Genomic DNA, 19937 nt, shown 5'->3' with positions numbered 1-19937 from the left:
AAATTTTACGGATGAAACAACAACTTAAGGACTATGGAATTGATATAGATATTGTTCCTATCAAGTGTGACAATACTAGTTTTATTTGTCTCACTAAAAATCCCATCCAACATTCTAAAACTAAACACATTGAAATTAGACATCATTTCATTAGAGATCATGTCTAAAAGGGTGAAATAGTTCTAGACTATATTGACACCTTAAACTAATTAACTAACATTTTCACAAAACCATTAGACAAAGAAAGATTTTGGACACTTAGGGGAGAACTAGGTTTAACAACCTTTCCTTAACTTTGTGTTACAGTCTTCTTGTACCATATTTGATTATTTTACTCCTACAAGCTTGTTGAGCATAGATTTCATGGCTTTTATATGTAAAAAGGTAAGAGAAGTTTTCTATGAAAAATTGTTCTATTTTTATTCACATTTTAAAGAATTGGTATTAACTTAGTCTTTTTTTTTACATATTCTTGCTTCATGCATTTCACTCACAGTACACATATTTATGCATATAAAATGTTTAGGAACTATTTTGGAGTCATTTAGGACACTTGAGAAACAATACAACCTAAAAATCTTGTTTTTGCTGTTTTACTGCACTTAGAAAATAAAATGCTTATTTGGTATTGATACCAAATGAAAATTATCGATACTCGAGTAAAAATATTGATCCCACAAGACTTTTAAAGATGCTGCAGCTATTTTGAAACATAAAGAACCCTAAGTTGTTTTTGCCTCCACTGAAAAATCTTCTCTTCTCCTCTCAAAATTTTTTCAAATTTATTCATTTTTCCACAAATCTTGGTTCTTTTCTATCTTCAAACTACTTTATCATAAGATCTGATCCTACTTGCTTGAAGATTTCTCCTTTTTCAACAATTTTGAGGTAAATTTCTAAAAATTTCAACTTCTTGATTTTGACAGATGTAGGTTGAAATTTTGTTTGTTGATGGTTATTGGGATGTTTTTGAACATATATATCATGTTTCTTTGCAAGAGGTCACTTATTTTTAAAGATATTTGTTAAACTCTTTTTCAAACCCTAACCGACCAAATGTTTGACAAAATTTCTCAAAGGAATTTTTTTTTGGTTTTAGTGTTTCTCTAAGTTGTTTCTAGCTATTATGGCCCCAAAGAAGTGTTCTAAGACTAGTGCATCATCTTCTAATCCATCTACTGAGTTCGAGTCATCATTTAGCACTTGTTTTCAAGACACACACTCTTGATCTATTTTTAACTCGTATTTTGCATCAAAACGTGTATGGAAGGCTAGGAAAATTGATATAGCCATGTTAGAAGCCATTAGATTTGCTTAACTCCCTATTTTGCAAAATTGGGGGTGGATGGATTTTTTAAATATTTCTTCGCCAACTTATTTAAATCTTGTTCGAGCTTTCTTATCCAATGCCAAACTCAAACACTATGAGTTTAGCGACTCCATTATTGCCATCATCTCATTTTTAATGGGAACTCCTATTCGCCTTGCTCTCGAAGACTTTGGCGATTATCTTCACTTACCCTCCGGAGGTTCCTCCGATGAAAAAATCCATTTTGATCCCTCCCTTTTTATCCAGTCCGGATCGGCATTCGAACTAAATCTCCATGATCGTGTCCTCCATTTAATTCTTACTTGGAATCTAAGACCTATCAAAAAGCATGCCAAGCTTTGAAACACCAATTATTGGTGGCTCGATTGTTTTAAATCTGATAGGCACCCTTATCTTGCACTTATCTTGTTTAATGACAATACAAAAGCCATTAGAAGAGGGATGAACACAAATATCACTCTTCCTTATGGTACGTATTTATCATACCTTCTTAGGCGATTAGGTATTAGCACTCATGGAGACACCCCTGTTTCTTCTAATCAACCTAATAGTTATGGGGCTCTACATGATGTGGGATACCATTTCGATGTTGCATCCAACACTTGGATGAAACATGATCAACCAGGGGAAAATGAAGATGACGATGTCGAAGCTGCTTTTAATGATATTCTAGCTCCGGACCCCGTTCCTCCACCGCCTTCTTCGTCGCATGCTATTCAACCCTCCTCCGAGGTTAATAGTGTTATCCTCGATGCCATACATTGTTTGAGCAACGACATTCGAGGTCTTCAGGAATATGTTAACTCTTATCTCTTGACCTTGGAGATGCAAATGGCCTCTTTATTAGCCCGTTTCCCTTCGACGCCTCCTTTCTCTCCTCATCATGATGATTAGATTAGCTCTATACCATACATTTCATTTTCATATCATTTGTACATTTATTTTTTTATGCCTATAACTTGTTCTTGCACATTATCGCTTTATTTTTTATCCTAAGCTATTTTTTATGCTACACATTATTGCCATATTTTGATAAGCTAACTTCTCTCTTTAAGCTTTATTTGTCTTTTGATATAACAAAAGGGCGAGAAGAAAAAGGTAAATTGATGATTGAGATTACTCTTTGTTGATAACTAAATGCAAATTTTTGTGACCAAAATTTTTTAAGTACGAATGAATGCCAACTTGTTTGACAAATCTTATTTTGGCCTCAAATTTAAAATGTATTTTATTAAGGGGGAACAATTATTCAAAATTAAATTTACCAAATGTTTTGTTATATCAAAAGGAGGAGATTGTTAAATTAAGCTTTATTTTATAAAATATTTTGATATAACAAATTAAAATGTTTTTGAATATAAGTTTGAATTTAACAAAATAATTTTAAATTTCAATTCTAAGAAATAAAATTGTTAATACTTACAATAAACTTTTAGAAAATTTTGAAATAATTTTAAAATCAAGTGAAATTATTTTTAACGAAGTCAAAATGATCCCAATTAAGTTAAAATCATTTTAACACATCAAAATGATTTTCAAACAAGTCAGAATTGGTCCAGGCCAAAAAGTATAGATACCATTTTGCCCAGTATCGATAATTTTTGAAAATAATCGATAGTCTTAGTAAAAACGAGACCAAAGAGGCATTCTGTCAAAAAATTAAAAATTATCGATACCATGATCTCGGTATTAAAATTTTTCGAAAATAATTGATACCTTACTTAAAAATGATACTAAACTTGTATTATGTTTCTCAAAAACCCTACAAGGTATCGATCCTGTGTCGATTCCTCTTTCAAGAAGTATCGATAAAATATTTTTGAAGTATCATTTTTTAATTCCAACGGTCACTGAATTAGCATTTATGACAAAAACTATCGATACCCTTTTTAAAGGTATCAATACTCGAAGCTGCAGGTGAAATAAATGCTTTGGCTTTACATCCCCAACGGCCATATTTACTTCTCCAACATCCTCAACGGCTGAAAATGTATTAGAGGGTATAAATATAATCTTTTAAAGTCCTACAACATCCAACAAAAGCACTTCAAGCAAATATCATCAATTAAACAATTTTAGAGCCTAAATTTTCATATTCTTCTTACACACACTTGTGAGCCTTATCTCCTTTATTTTTGCTCAAGTGTATTTCACTGTATTTGTGCTTCAATTTGCAAACAAATTTATCTTGTAAGGAATGTTTCTTTGTTTCCTCATTTGTATCTCTTGAGAGGTTTTGAAACTTAAGATTTGGGGTAGAAATTTTAAGGAGTTGTAAGGTTAAACCTTGTTTACAAAGTTTGAACAAATTAGTGAATTTGGGAAAAATCCGTAGTGGTGGAAAGCTAAGGTAGTTGAGAAGGCAATTTGGGCTGAACCACTCTAAATTCTTTGTGTTCTTTATTTCTTTCTTGCCTTTGCTTTCACCAAAATTTTAAAGGCCAATTCACCCCCTCTTGGCATTTTCGGTTTGCTTTATCGCGCTTTTAGTGTGTGATTACACGGCCTATACAGGTAGGTCGTGTGGACCACACGGGCGAGCTTATTAGGCCGTGTAGGCATTTTTTGCCAATTTTAATGTCTGATTAAGGGACTCTAAATTGGGTTCGTGGGCATTATGTAGGCCCGAAAAAGCGTAAGTTTTAGTATATATACACATGGGTAAGCTTAGAAGTATGTCAGGTAAGTTTTGTTTTGTATAAACTATATGTTATGCTATGTTTCGAAAACAAACATATGTATATATATGATTAGGTATGCATGCCATATGAATTATGATATATGTATTTATGAGCTTATGATGTTATGATTATGATTATGCCTATGCATTTGGGGTGGGTTATATTATGATGGAGGAACTGTAATATGGCAATTTTACTACACTTATGGTGATTAAACAATGATTTCTGTCAGGCAGCTCAGCTGCATACTTATGAGTGGCATACCGCTACCTATCAGTGTGATTGGTTGGATGCACTCTTGAAATCCTAATTGGTGTGACTGGTTGAGCGGATATGGTGTGTAGCAGGTGGGGGTAGGATATGTCTGATATGTTGTATGATATACTACGATATGTTATATGATACGATTTTGATATGTTAAACAATATGATTTCGACATGCTATATGATATGAAAAATTTTGAACTGATTATTTGTGTTTGCAAACTCATTAAGTAAACTCTATCGTCAGCCAAGTCACACACTGGGCTTTTAGCTCACTCGTCTATTTTCTCTCATTTCAAGTGATCCTCAGGCTTAGGATTGGACAGTGACTTTGGAGCTCGGTTTGCACTTTATTGGTTTAGTATGTTATGGACTTTCATGGACTTTTCAGACTTTAATTTATGTTTGGGACATTACTATTGGTTTTTGGTCTTTATTTTGCAAATGCTTTATTCATAAACGGAATCTTAATCAAGATGGCGTAACCAATAATATACTATGGTGTTAAAAGACAAAATTCTAAAATGTTTTATTCCGTTACAAAATCTTTGAAATCTGACATAATGTTTTGCAACTCAATTGGTCAAGTATATGTGATTGTTTTGATAAAATTGGCGTAACAAGGTGTTTTCATGCGATCATATAATTGTTCATGTTTTTAATAAATTTGATAACTTTATTTTTCTGATATTAAAATCAAGTTTTTTTTTTTACAAATGTTAAACATGAATATTTTTACATAAGGATGTAACATTCATAATCCGACCATAACGTCTAGGCTGGGTTTGGGGCGTTATAACACCGGTCAATATAACCGACATATAGTTGTGCATAGCACTCCTCGACTCGTAGTCGCAATAACCCTGAACACTTCCTATCCTATGGCATGCCAACTAAATTCAACTCTGCCCGAACAGTTAATAGGGTAATAGTTTCGCAATTTCATTTCATAGTTTCATCAACCAATCATAAATTCTCAAATATGATAGCAAATTTCATAAAAATATTGATTCAATTTCACACTTATAACAATATATAATATTTTCACATATATTCAATTCGGTCCTTGTCACTATCAACCAATCCAAGTTGAGTCAATTCAACTCATTTTATCAAATCATCTATTTATCACATAGCATATCCTATTTTAGTCCAATTTAAGGGCAATTCCTTAATTTATCGAATTATACTATTTTTAGTTCTATTCAATTTAATCCTCTAACTCGATAATATATTAAATTCACACCAATACGATCCGATCAATCATAAATAGTTATCAATTCATTAATTATCTCAAATTGCGTTCATCATATTCAATTTATCAATTAATTGAACATTACCTTATGATTTTAGCTCATACCTCACTTTTTTGCACCAAATTGCAAACAACTTAATTTACTATCAAACATATGCAAATTCATAATTCAAATATATAGAAAATGAAGTATAATCATACTATATGAAGTTACCTGAAAAAAAAAAGGAAACGGTCAATTCCCTAAGGACTAACCAGCAAAATTTTCTTTTTCTTCGATTAATTTTGATTTGGTCCAATTCCCAATCTATACAATTATTCAATTCAATTTATCAATTTCAACCCTCTTATTTCATCCTATTAAAAACATGCATCAGCTCAATTTTATTTTTCGAATGCTCCTTAAAACGTTGCATTTTATTCAATTTAGTCCCTAAAATTGAAATTGTTATAACTTTCAAATTTGAGCATTGATTTTGAAACCGATCTCAATTTCATCCTTCTACATCCCACTACTATCCATAATTACAGAAATTTGATACCAATTTCAAAATATTTACACTTTAGTCTCTATGTTCAAAACTAACAACTTTCACTTTACAAACTAGTCATTTTTCATATCTAGGCTTTAAATCTAACCATTTAACACCAAAAGCTTCAAGATTCAATAATGGAAATATTTATAAACTTTAAAAATTTAACAAATTAAAACATGTATTATCTAGATTAAATTCCACGATTTCAAAACATTAAAATTATAAAAAAATTTTGACTAAATTACACTAACTATTTTTTTTATAAAAAGCATGGAACCCTCTTACAATTGCGTCCAAGTTTCTTCTTTTTATTTTAACTAATGTTTCGACGGGGAAGATGGTGTATTCTCTCTCTTCCCACTGATTTCTAACATATATACATATATTAATCTAAATATTATCTTATATTATATTATATTATAATTACTTAAATTTTAATTTTATAATTTTTTTCCTAATCATTATTTTACCGTCCACTATTGTGCTCGGTGGTATAATTACCACTTTAGTCCTTAATCCATTTCTAATTAATAATAAGCTACAAGAACTAGACTTCTATCATTTTTATAATTTAGTCTTTGTACCTTAATTAATTACTAATTGAAACAATTACTTATTGAAAATTCAATTCACTTATAATATAACTTTGTAAATATTTAATAAATATATTTACGGGCTCGGTTTACGAAAATGAGGTCATGATACCTCACATTCCAACAACACTAACTTTAGGATCAAAATACTTGTACCTTAACTAACTATCCAATTAATAAATTCATCAGACAAAAATTCAATATAATATTATAATTTATTCGTAAATATTAATTAATATTTACAGACTCGATCATCAGAGAACGGGGTTTTGAAACCACCATTTCTGACAATATTGATTTTCGGGTCATTACAATGGGCGAAAATACAAAGAAACTCTTTAATATTCGTCATTCATCATTGCAAATTACTGTTGAGCGTGTTTTGGGACTTTGAAGAAACAATTTTGTGTGTTAGATGCTGAACCATTTTAGAATTTCCAAACCAAAATAGATATAGTGCTGGTTTGTTGTATCATTCATAATCATATAATGGGAGTTGATCCTAATTATTTACTCAATCAAGAATTATATTAGGAGCCTGAGTTTGATTTGATAATACCAACTCTTATGGATCAAGAAGAGAGAGAATAAGCAAGAGAATGGTATACTAAGAGAGAGGAAATTGCACAAACTATGTGGAATGATTATATGGCTAGAAACAGTTATGGGTTTAAGGTTTAGGGTTAACTTTTCTATGTTATGTATGTTTTTTTTAATGTTGGTTGGATACTGATATTGAAATTATTATGTTTTAAACTTGTTGAATATTGAAATTATTGATAATGTAAATTATTAATGTAGAATGGGTACGGAAAAAAGAATAGACAATAAAGCAATTCAGGTGGACAAAACCAATGGAACATTTATTTCTCGAAATTCTTGAAGAGGAGGCCTAGAAAGGAAATAAGTCTTATAAGACTTTCAAAGCAGTTTCTATTAATCGAGTTGTTACAGCTATTTCTAAAAGATTCCAAGTTTAATGTGATGCTAAGCATACGAAAAATCATCTGAGGACTGTAAAAAACACATGGCAAGTTATATGCACAATTCGGGCTGAAAGTGGTTTTGGATGGGATGATAACATGAAAATAATTACAAGTGACAAAGTGACATATGATGCAACAGTGATGGTAATATATAAGTTAAATATATTTTAGTTGTTTTTTACTTTTTATTGTAATTGTGTTTAGTATACAATAGGCACACTAGAAGTATAAATCATTTTGAACAAAAGCATTGACCATTATGATGAAATGACTTTGGTTGTTGGAAAAGATATGGAAACAATGAGTTTTGCTAGAACATTTTCTAACATAGGCTTGGAATATGGCAACCAAGATTCAGTGCTTGTAAACTGCAACAATGAATATGATAAGGAGGTAAGAACAAAAACATCTTCATTTGGCACATCGAAACGTAAAAGGAAAAATACTCAAAAAAGTGTCGTTGATGAACAAATTCAATTTGTGGGTGAGCAACTTGGTGAGATTGCTCATGCATTGGAACAATTTATTGAGGATAAGACACCACATCTTTACGGAGAAGTGATGTCGATGGAGGTGGAAGGATTTGATGACGACTTCCTTTGTAGTATGTTTGATTATCTTGTGGGTCGTGAATCTGAGGCCAAAGTTTTCTTGGCTAAAAGTACAAAGCATAGAAAAAATTAGCTTCAAAAGTTTTCCCAAGGTTAAAGATATCGATGTTTTAATATGGTGTAGTACTAGTAATTCACTTGGACAATATTATTATGTGGTGAACTATCAATTATATGGTGTAGTACTAAATATGCACTTGACAATATTATTATGTGGTGAACTATTAATTATGTGGTGTAATACTAAATATGCACTTGGACAATATTGTAGTTATCATGTGGTGTACTACTAATTATGCACTTGGATAATATTATTAATTTAATGTTATGTATTACTAAATGTAGTTTGGAAGATAATTTATTATTACAAAAGAAGAAGAAAAGACGGAGAGGGAAAAATAATCAGTAGAAAGTCGAATAGCAAAAATCGGCACCAAAGAACTAAGAATAGTCGACTGAAAGTTGAGAGAAACAAAAACCAAAATCGAAATTGGACTTACCTCGTGCGCAAGACTCAATGTCGCGCCAAAGAATTATATGAATAGAGAGAACGAAAGGGAGAGTGGTACAAGAAGAACCAAAATTCGGCAACAAGGTGGGAAAGAAAACAAATACAGATAAAAAAAAAGGAAAGAAAGTCACAATATTTCGGCAAGGAGAAAGTAGAATAGCCATCAGAATAAAGAGAAACACTTTGGGGATTTTCGAAATAGCAAAAAGAAATTAAATCAGATTTGGATAATCCCCAACCTCCCCAAACTCACTCCTAAAAAATATCCTACTAACCTTCCACAAACTATCCATGAAACACCCCAAACCCGACCTAAACGTTATGGCCGAATCTGGCGATGTCACATGGTAGTGTTTTCCGAAAAAGTGAGTTGTCATCAAAAACCTCCTACCCATATAACCTCTTGACAGTATCTTATGTTAATTCTAGGACATTTCGTTCATTTTCAAAATATAATTTATAAAGTTATTCTCTTTCAAAACATTATGAATTCTCAAAACGTCACCTATTGCGGAAGCTTTTTAAAACAGTTGCGTATTTGAGTGAATTTTGTAAAAACGATTTCTTCTTTTTGAAAACTCAATTATCCGTACTACTAGCAGTTATAAATCAAAACAATAAAAATCCCAAATTAAAAATATAAATCCAAAGAAGCCATTATTACAGTAAAATACCCCCAAAATAAATTCAAAATTATAATTAAGTACTAAGTCGAATTAAATAGGTCGTCTAGCCACCGTTGAATCCTCCGTCGCACCAATCCACCTATGTCTGGGGATTACCTGTACAGTCAAATCAGAAGGGTGAGTTTACGAAAACTCAGTGTGTAATCCCCAGAAAGCAATCACAGCCTGAGCCTAAACCCTTTTCAGTATTAGTGACAATATCAGTTTGGCCTTTAGCCCATCTCAGCACAGAAACAATCGTGTGTTTGGGCCTTGGCTCATTCCAGTAATAATAATCAGTACAGTAACAGATTATACAATATACATGTCCTACCCAGCCAGCCTCTACACTCCATCTTCATCCAACCCTACACTCCATGTGGGGATATAATGAACCTACCCATCCCTACACTCCAAAAAGTACTGAATGCGGCACTAGACAGTAGTTTGCAGCTGAGCTACAAGAAAATTAGGCTCAAGGCCTTTCAGTACACTTCCTCCGATCAAAATAAATCCCCAACCCAATGCAATGTAGTATACAAATATGATATACTATAACATAATATCATGCATGTAATCAAGGCATACAGTATCAAATCAGTGGATCATCATCATGCTTATTCATTCAATCGTACATTCATTTCAGTCAATTAGGGGTCTAGGTAAGCTTACCAACCCTACAGTAGATCTACAGTCGACTCAGGCAACCCGTGCAACCTTAGCAGTCAAATAGTGAAAATGGGCCCACAGGCCCATGTTGCATGCCAATGTGGGTCCACAAGCTCGTGTGGCCCACACAGCTCAAAACGGCCTTGGCTGTATGGATCACATAGCTTGACCCAATATTCCAACACGCCCATGTGATTCACCCGTGTAAGGCCCACACGTCCTTGTGATTCACCCGCGTAAGGCCCACACGCCCGTGTGGCCCACACATCCCAATTCAGCTTGGCCCATGAATTACACATGGCCAGCCTCATTGATCACATGCCTGTGTTCAGTCACACGGCTCACCACATGGGCGACCGTACGCCCGTGTGGCGTCGACCTTCACCTATTCTGGCTCTTGTCAAATTCTAATTCTGGAGTTTTGTTTAAACACCTGGTTTCTATTTGCTGAGAAAATTGCCCTAAGTCTTGAAACCTACTCTTGACCGAACAATCACAAAATATTCACTTAAACATTTACTAAATCGCATACACACAAGTTGACCAAGCGTTAAACTCACAACAACATTACCTTCGATCAAGTAAAGAGGGAGGTTTCACCCACTTAAGACGTCAATCAGAGACCTCTAGCCCTTTGGTCAACTCCTAGTCAACCAACAAAAAATCCCCTTAAACCACTTAACCAAATAAAAGTTAATCAAGAAGCAGAAACATAACTTACCGTACCACGAAAACATACGGTTACTCACGGAATGAATGAACACAAAGAAGCAAATAGGAAAAGAAAATAGGTGAGAGGGGAAAGAACTTTCGATAGAAATTTTGGCAGCAAAGAGAATAAATTCAAAATGTCAAAAGATTAGTAGCAACCGAGATTTGGGAAAAGAAACAGTTATCATTTGGCTTGGGAAGAAAAAGAAAAAGAATAAAAGATGAAAACTGAGAGAAAAACCAAAAGTAGAAACGATAAAACTATCAAAAAATTGCGGAATGAGAGAGGGTAGCTGAAATTGCCACTACTAGTTTTGGTTCTATCCAAACTCTTCCATCCAAATCTCCATAAAACACTCCCCTCAATCCCCAAATCCCTTAACAAGCAAAATTCCCTCAACATCCTCCTAAAAATTTTCCACATCCCCACACTCCTCAAATAATTAGAATTTTACCATATTTCAAACTCCTTCACGGAAATGTACAAAAAAACATCCCCCTTGCACGTACAGAGATTCAAACTCAAGACCCCTAGCACTCCAACACACAACTTAACCACCAGACCAGCAGGCCCATTCTAACATATTTTTCCAATATTTATTTTTAACCCTGTTGGCTAGAGATAGGGGTTTATTCAATTAAAAACAAAAATTTTCTCAAGCAAAGGCTCGAACTTGGGACCTCCCAAAAACTCCCAGAACACATACCCACTAAAGCTGATAGATATTTTTGACACAAACATACAGGCAAATATATAAGAGATTTTGAGGCGTTACAACTCTACCCCTTAAAAGAAAAATTTCGCCTCGAAATTTTACCTGATTAGAACAGATGGGGATACTGCTGACGCCTCGCATCCTCAGGCTCCCACGTGGCCTCCTCGGTGCTATGATTATGCCAGAGAACTTTAACCAGTGGAATAAACTTCCTCCTCAGAACTTTTACATCACGATCCAGTATCTGAATCGGTTCCTCCACGAAAGTCAGATCTGGTCTAACCTCAATCTCCTCCACTAGAACAATATGCGTGAGATCAGAGTGGTAGCGCCTCAACATAGAGACGTGGAACACGTCGTCAATCCGATCCAATTTTGGAGGTAACTCCAACTGGTAAACAACTGTTCCCACTCGCTTAAACACACGGCAAGGTCTAATAAATCTAGGGCTAAACTTTCCATTGTGACCAAATCTCAGTACCTTCTTCCACGGTGAGACCTTGAAAAATACAAAGTCCCCCATCGAATACTCAGTCTCTCGACACTTCAAATCCACATAAGACTTTTGTCTGTCTAATGTTGCCTTCAGTCGGTCTCGAATCAACCTAATTTTATCCGCGGTATCAAAAACTAGTTCAGGGCCTAGAACACGCCGCTCGCCCAATTCAGTTCAACATGAAGGTTTACAACACCTACAACCATATAGTGCCTTGTAGGGTCCCATCGGAATGCTAGACTGATAGCTGTTGTTATAAGCAAATTCTGCTAGCGGCAGGTAATCCTCCCAACTGCCTCGGAAGTCAATCACACAACTTCTCAACATATCCTCCATTATCTGAATCACCCTCTCTGACTGACTGTCAGTCTAAGGATGGAACGTAGTACTGAAGTCCAATCTTGTACCCAAAGCTTCATGTAGCTTCTTCTAGAACCGAGACGTGAAGTGAGGATCCCTATCAGATATTATTGAAATCGGTACCCCATACAGTCTCACTATCTCAGACACATACAATTTAGCCAGCTTCTGCAGAGAGTAGTCAGTACGAACCAGTATGAAGTGGGCGAATTTGGTCAATCGATACACGACGACCCACACCCAATCCTTCTTAGTGGCTGTGAGGTGTAACCTACTAACGAAATCCATAGTTACACGCTCTCACTTCTAAAGTGGAATTTTGACTAGCTGCAACAATCCCGAAGATAATTGAGGTTTAGCCTTAACCTGGTGGCATGTCAAACACTTAGCCACAAATTCAATAACCTCTCGCTTAAGACCTGGCCACCAGTATAACTCACGAAGGTCACGGTACATCTTATTTCTGCCAGTATGCATAGCATAAAGGCTACTATACGTCTCTCTCAGGATAGACTGCCTCAATTCAGTATCTTTCGGTAAACAGATTCTCTCACAAAAATAGAGTACCCCTTCGCTATTCAGTCCAAAATCCACAGTATTCCCACTCTCAATTTGTCGAAAACAAAGACCCAAAGACTCGTTCTCCAACTGTTTACCCTTAATCTGCTCTATCCACGTCAGTTTAACTTGGAGTTCGGCCAACAGACTACCATCATCAAATAAACTGAGACGAGCAAACGTTGCCCTCAGATCAGTCACAGTCGTACGGCTCAGTGCGTCAGTCACCACATTAGTCTTACCAGGGTGGTATTCAATCATACAGTCGTAATCCTTAAGCAGCTCAATCCATCTATGCTACCTAAGATTTAGCTCCTCTTGAGTGAGGAGATACTTGAGGCTCTTGTGATCCATGTAGATACACTTTTCACCATAAAGGTAATGCCTCCAGATTTTCAATGTGAACACCATTGCAGCCAGCTCTAGATCATGTGTCGTATAATTCACCTCATGAGTCTTAAGCTGACGAGACACGTAGGCTACCACCTTACCCTCTTGCATCAACACATATCCCAAACCCACATGTGATGCATCACTGTAGACAGTAAACTCTTTTTCTGACTCTAGCTAGATCAAAACAGGGGCCTCAATCAGTATAGTTTTGAGCTTCTCAAAGCTCTCTTGCTGCGCATCAGTCCAGTTAAATGGCACACCCTTACGTAGGAGCTTAGTCAAGGATGCTGTAATCAGTGAAAAACCATCTACAAATCACCGATAATACCCTGCCAGACCCAGAAATTGTAAATCTCAGATACAATCTAAGGCTATTTATAATCCAACACTGCCTCAATCTTTCGAGGATCGACTCTAATCCCCGCAGTAGAAACCACATGGCCCAAAACTGTTACTTCCCGTAACTAGAACTCACATTAACTGAACTTGGCATATAGTTGTTTTTCTCGCAGAATCTGTAAAACCACTCTGAGGTGTTTATCATGCTCATCCTCAGTCTTCGAGTACACCAGTATGTCGTCAATAAATACCACCACAAACAGATCTAGATAGGGCTAGAACACTTGGTTCATCAAATAACTCTTAGGTATGAGCCTTAAGCTCTACAAGCTCTTTCGGTGCCATTCTATAGAAAGCGATGGACACCGGAGTTGTACTAGGAAGGAGCTCAATCCCAAACTCTACTTTACAATTCAGAGGTAACCCAGGTAGTTCTTCAGGAAAAATGTCTGGAAAATCCTTAACTGTCCTGATATCCTTAACCGAAAAATCCCCAAAATCTGAAACATTGATATAGGCCAGATACGCCTCACATCCCTTATGAACCAACTTTTTTGCCCTCAAAGTAGAAATCACATTGATAAGTAGTTCCGACGTTCCCCAATTACGAATACCTCGTTATCCTCCTCAGTTCTCATTACAACCCTTTTTGTGGCACAATCTAAACTCACTCGGTGTTAATCAACCAGTCCATTCCCAATATCAGATCAAACTCTCCAAAAGGCAGTTCTATCAAATCAGCCAGAAAAATAGCCCATTGAACCTCTAAATGATCATCTCTAAATAACTTATTTACCCTTATTGATTGTCCCAGTAGACTCAGTACAGTCACCTCACTCACAGTGCTCTCAACCAAGATACAAGTTCTCAAACACAGTAACAGCTATATAGGAGTGAGTGGATCCTATATATATCAGTGCAGTATAAGGTACATTATCAATAAAGAACGTACTCGTGATAACTTTTGGAGCATCTTAATCCTCTCAGTGGCGTGCAGCATAAACTAGAATCGGCTGTCTCACCTCAGTATGATTAACACCTTTGTTCGGTGCTCTCTGACCACGGCCCAACCCATTACCACCTCTAGCCTGACCACGATAACTTGGTGGCTGCTGAGCTGCTCTCGGTGGTGGTACAGTACCAATATCCAGAGCTTGCATCTGACTGGACCTGCACAGACACTCACTAATATGGTGCTCTAACGAACCACACCTCAAACAAGCCCCAGTCTTTTCTAACACTCGCCCTCATGGCGTCTACCACAGTCAGTACACAGCGGCTGCCCAATAGTAGCAATGAGAGCCCCAACTCTGGTCGGCCCATCAACTCTGGCCTTTTTCTTAAGCCTCTGAACGGAGCTCGAGGGCTCTGAATCCCTCTTATCCCTACCTCTCTCTCTGTCACGATTCTGGCACTCAGTGCGCTTCACTTACTTAGCGATATTTTCCTTATCAACTAGTGCAGCAAAATCTCGCTCCCTCTGTGGAGCAATCAGAACCCTCAGATTATCTCTCAGACCATCCTCGAATGAACACATCGTTCGTACTCAGTCGCCACCATACCAGGCGCATAGCGGCTCAATCTCAGAAATTCAGCCTCATACTCGGCCACCAATCTATCTCTCTGAGTCAGATTTAGAAACTTCCTCCTATGGGTATCCACAAAAATGGCCCCCATATACTTCCCCTGGAAAGCGGTCTTAAAGAACTCCCAAGTCAGTCAATCGGGCTGAGTGCCCTCCTTAACATTGAGCCACCACTGATACGCCTCATAACGTAGCAGCGATACAACACCTTTTAATTTCTGTTCGGGAGTGCAGTCCAAATTATCCATCATCCTCTCTATGGCCTCAATCCAATATTCTGCCACATTAGGGGCAATTCGATAATACCTCAAAAGCTCAAATTCAGATCGGAGTCGTTCAGAATCGACCCACGACCTCCAGCTCTAGTATTGGGTCCAGCGACCCTCTCTAGAATCCTTAACATGGCTTGGGACAGTGCGTCATCCCTAGCCGCACGATCATGAGACCCAGTCTCGATCACGAGTGAAGCCGGTGTCTCACTTGTATCCAAATTAGGCAAATTTCTAGAAGATGAGGACCTAGTTCGAGTACCTCTACGGCCTCTACCACTGCCTCTTGTACCCCGTCCACTAGTACCTCTAGTGCTCATTGTCTAATTAAGTTTTACTGAATTAACAATTTTATGCATCAATTTATAGTTCCAGTGTTTATTAACAGATGTTTTATGAAAACAATATCAGAAGTGTAAAGTTTATTTCGTACATCTCAGTGTCAATCAATATCTATCAAATTTACTACATTCTCAATCTACACTATTTTAAGTGTTTTCAATACAGTATATCTATAGTAGTCTCAGTATATACCACATATAGCAGTTTCAGGATGTACTATAAAAAACTATTTCAGTTTAAATAATTCACATTTTCAAAAAACTTACTGGATAGGCGTCGAAGACTCGGTGTACCACACTTTCAGTAAAAAAATTAGGAATCAGTTCTCAAAAATCACGTTTTAAAAACCCACATCCATATTCGAGTTTTGTAACCTGGCTTTGATACCACTAAATGAAACACCCTAAACTCGGCCTAGACGTTATGGCTGAATCTGGCAATCTCACATGGTAGTGTTTTCTGAAAAAAGTGAGCTGTCGTCAAAAACCTCCTACCTAAATAACCTCTTGACAGTATCTTATGTTAATTCCAGGACGTGTCGTTTTCAAAACATAATTCATAAAGTTATTCTCTTTCAAAACATTATGAATTCTCAAAACGTCACTTATTACGAAAGCTTTTTAAAACAGTTGCGTATTTGAGTGAATTTTCTAAAAACGTTTGGTCCTTTTTGAAAACTCGATTATCCCTACTACTAGCAGTTATAAATCAAAACAAAAAAAACCAAAATTAAAAATAAAAATCCAAAGATGCCATTATTATAGTAAAATACACCCAAAATAAATTCAAAATTATAATTAAGTACTAAGTCGAATTAAATAGGTCGTGTAGCCACCGTTAAGTCCTCCATCGCACCGATCCGCCTATGTCTAGGGATTACCTGTACAGTCAAATCAGAAGGGTGAGTTTACGAAAACTCAGTGTGTAATCCCATATAAAGCAAATAGACAGAAAGCAATCACAGCCTAGGCCTATGCCTTTTTCAGTTCAGTGACAATATCAGTTTGGGCTTTTATCCCATCTCAGCACAGAAGCAATCATGTGTTTGGGCCTTGGCCCATTACAGTAACAATAATCAGTACAATAATAGATTATACAATATACAGGTCCTACCTAGCCAGCCTCTACAATAGATCTCCGTCCAACCCTACACTCTATGTGGGGATATAATGAACCCACTCATCCCTACACTCCAAAAAGTACCGAATGCGGCACTAGACAATAGTTTGCAGTTGAGCTACCATAAAATTAGGCTCGAGGCCTTTCAATACATTTCCTCTAATCAAAATAAACCCCCAACCCAATGCAATATAGTATACAAATATGATATACTATAACATAATATCATGCATGTAATCAAGGCATATAGTATCAAATCAGTGGATCATCATCATGCTTATTCATTTCAGTCATATGTTCATTTCAGTCAATTAGGGGTCTAGGTAAGCTTACTAACCCTACAGTAGGTCCACAGTCGATTCAGACGACCCGTGTAACCTTAGCAATAAACAGTAAAAATGGGCCCACAGGCCCATGTTGTATGCCCATGTGGGCCCACACATTCGTGTGGCCCACACGGCCCAAAATGGCATTGGCCGTGTAGATTACACAGCCTAGCCCAATATTCTCACATCCCCGTGGGGTTTACCAGTGTGGGGCCCACATGCCTATATGGCCCACACGGCCCAATTTAACTCGGCCCATGAATCGCACTTGGCCAGCCTCGTTGATCACATGCCCGTGTTCGGTCACACGACTCACCACATAGGCGACCGCACGTCCGTATGGCGTCAACCTTCACCTATTATGGTTCTTGTCAAATTCCAATTCTGGAGTTGTGTTTACACACCTTGTTTCTATTTGCTGAGAAAATTGCCCCAAGTCTTAAAACCGACACTTGACCGAACAATCACCAATTATTCACTTAAACATTTACTCAATCGAATGCACACAAGTTGACCAAGCGTTAAACTCACAACAACATTACCTTCAATCGAGTAAAGAGAGAGGTTTCTCCCACTTAAGACGTCAATCAGAGACCTTCAGCCCTTTGGTCAACTTCTAATCAACCAACAGAAAATCCCCTTAAACCACTTAACCAAAAAAAAGTTAATCAAGAAGTAGAAACATAACTTAGCATACCACGAAAATGTACGCTTACTCACAGAACGAATGAACACAAAGAAGCAAATGGGAAATGAAAATAGGTGAGAGGGGAAAGAACTTTCGATAGAAATTTTTGCAGCAATTCAGTAGCAAAGAGAATAAATTCAAAACGTCAAGAGATTAGGAGCAACCGAGATTTGGGAAAAGAAACAGTCGTCATTCAGCTTGGGAATAAAAAAGAAAATTAATAAAAGATGAAAATAAAGAGAAAAACCAAAAGCAGAAATAACAAAACTATCAAAAAATTAGGGAATGAGAGAGGGTAGCTGAAATTGCCACTACTAGGTTCGGTTCTATCCAAACTCCTCCATCCAAATCTCCACAAAACACTCCCCTCAATCCTCAAATCCTTAACAACCGAAATTCCCTCAACATCCTCCTAAAAATCGGCCACAACATCTCCACATTCCTCGAATACTCGGGATTTTACCATATTTCAAACTCTTTCACGACACATGTACAAAAAAAATCCCTTTTACACATACAGAGATTCAAACTTAAGACCCCTAACACTCCAACACACCATTTAACCACCAGACCAGCAGGCCCATTGTAACATATTTTTCCAATATCTATTTTTAAGCCTATTGGCTAAAGATAGGGGTTTATTCAATTAAAAACAAAAATTTGCCCAAGCGAAGGCTCGAACTTGGGACCCCCAGAACACTCTCAGAACACATAACCACTAAAGCTGACAGATATTTGTGACACAAACATACAGAAAAATATCTAAGAGATTTTGGGGCGTTACAGCCCACTTCCCACTACACCTCAAATTCCTTATTTTCCTCCACCAATCCCACAACTATCGAAACCCCCCATTATCCTCCTAAAAATCAGCCACAACATCCCCCACAGTCCTTAAATACTCAAAATTTTGGTCAAACTACAACACTCATACGGCTCAAGCAGTAAAAATAAATCCCTTTAATTGCGCAAAGATTTAAACCTCAAACCTCCAACCTCCAGTCACTTAACACTCCACCTAACCACCAGACCAGCAAGCCCATTCTAACACACTTTACCAACATTTATTTATAAGCCTACTGACTAGCGATAATGCTTTGTTTAGAAAAATACAAAAATTTTCCCAAGACAAGGCTTGAACTCAAGACCTTTCACACACACCCAAAGCACTTAACCACTGAAGTAGATACACATTTGTGTCATAAATACACGGAAACAAATATACAAACTTTGGGGCGTTACAACAGTGATAAATATAATTCAATAACTCAATCTTTCTTTGTCAAAAGAGGTAGATATTTATAACAAGAGTGATTCATACTAAATATAATTTTTTTCCTCATTTACAATCTCAATATGATATCCATTACAGTGAATATCTTTTAAAACTAATGCGTTAATATTGATTCATCACAAATTTTATTATTTTAGATATTGATAAACTTTCTATCTGTAATACTAGTATTCATTGTTACATTGTCGTGACACATATATTTTCTTTTCTTAAAAAATACTAATAGAAACGAAATATTTTAGCATACAACATGTGACCGATGATTTTCATATCACATTCATGATTATATCCTTTTTTAATGCTTACAATCACGATCTAGTAGGGTGGACTTCTAAACATCCCAATATATTCTTTATTTAAAGAGAATCAACATCGAAAAAGTTGTATTAGGAAATCAATTTATATTTAAACAATCAAAGAATATTTTAGATAATTCATGTGCTCAACTATAAAACAACATTATATTAATATATTTCTACCAAAACTCATGCTTTTAAAATATATTCTTTTCAAATATTAAGACATTACAAAATCATTTGAAAATAATATATTACAAAGGTTCATTAACAAACCTTATGAACCTATTAGTATTTAATAATCCAAATTAATAATTAGATCAAATTTAAAACAAATAAATAATA

At 36.0% G+C, this 19937-nt stretch overlaps 1 protein-coding gene across 1 annotated transcript; it reads right to left on the bottom strand.

The window, feature by feature from the left end:
- Nucleotides 1-11633: 11633 nt before the first annotated feature.
- LOC105795754 (uncharacterized) lies at nt 11634-12359 on the bottom strand. Its single transcript, XM_012625416.1, has 2 exons — nt 12220-12359; nt 11634-12132 (listed from the first exon to the last, which is right to left on the bottom strand). Exons 1-2 carry the CDS (start codon nt 12357-12359, stop codon nt 11634-11636), a joined length of 639 nt encoding a protein of 212 aa, XP_012480870.1.
- Between the last annotated feature and the right edge of the window lie 7578 nt (nt 12360-19937).

The sequence above is a fragment of the Gossypium raimondii genome, chromosome 3 (assembly GCF_025698545.1).
Source record: "Gossypium raimondii isolate GPD5lz chromosome 3, ASM2569854v1, whole genome shotgun sequence".
In the NCBI taxonomy this organism is placed as follows: Eukaryota; Viridiplantae; Streptophyta; class Magnoliopsida; order Malvales; family Malvaceae; genus Gossypium; species Gossypium raimondii.
The sequence above is the reverse complement of the archived record's forward strand: the minus strand, read 5'-3'. Positions and strand labels throughout refer to the sequence as shown.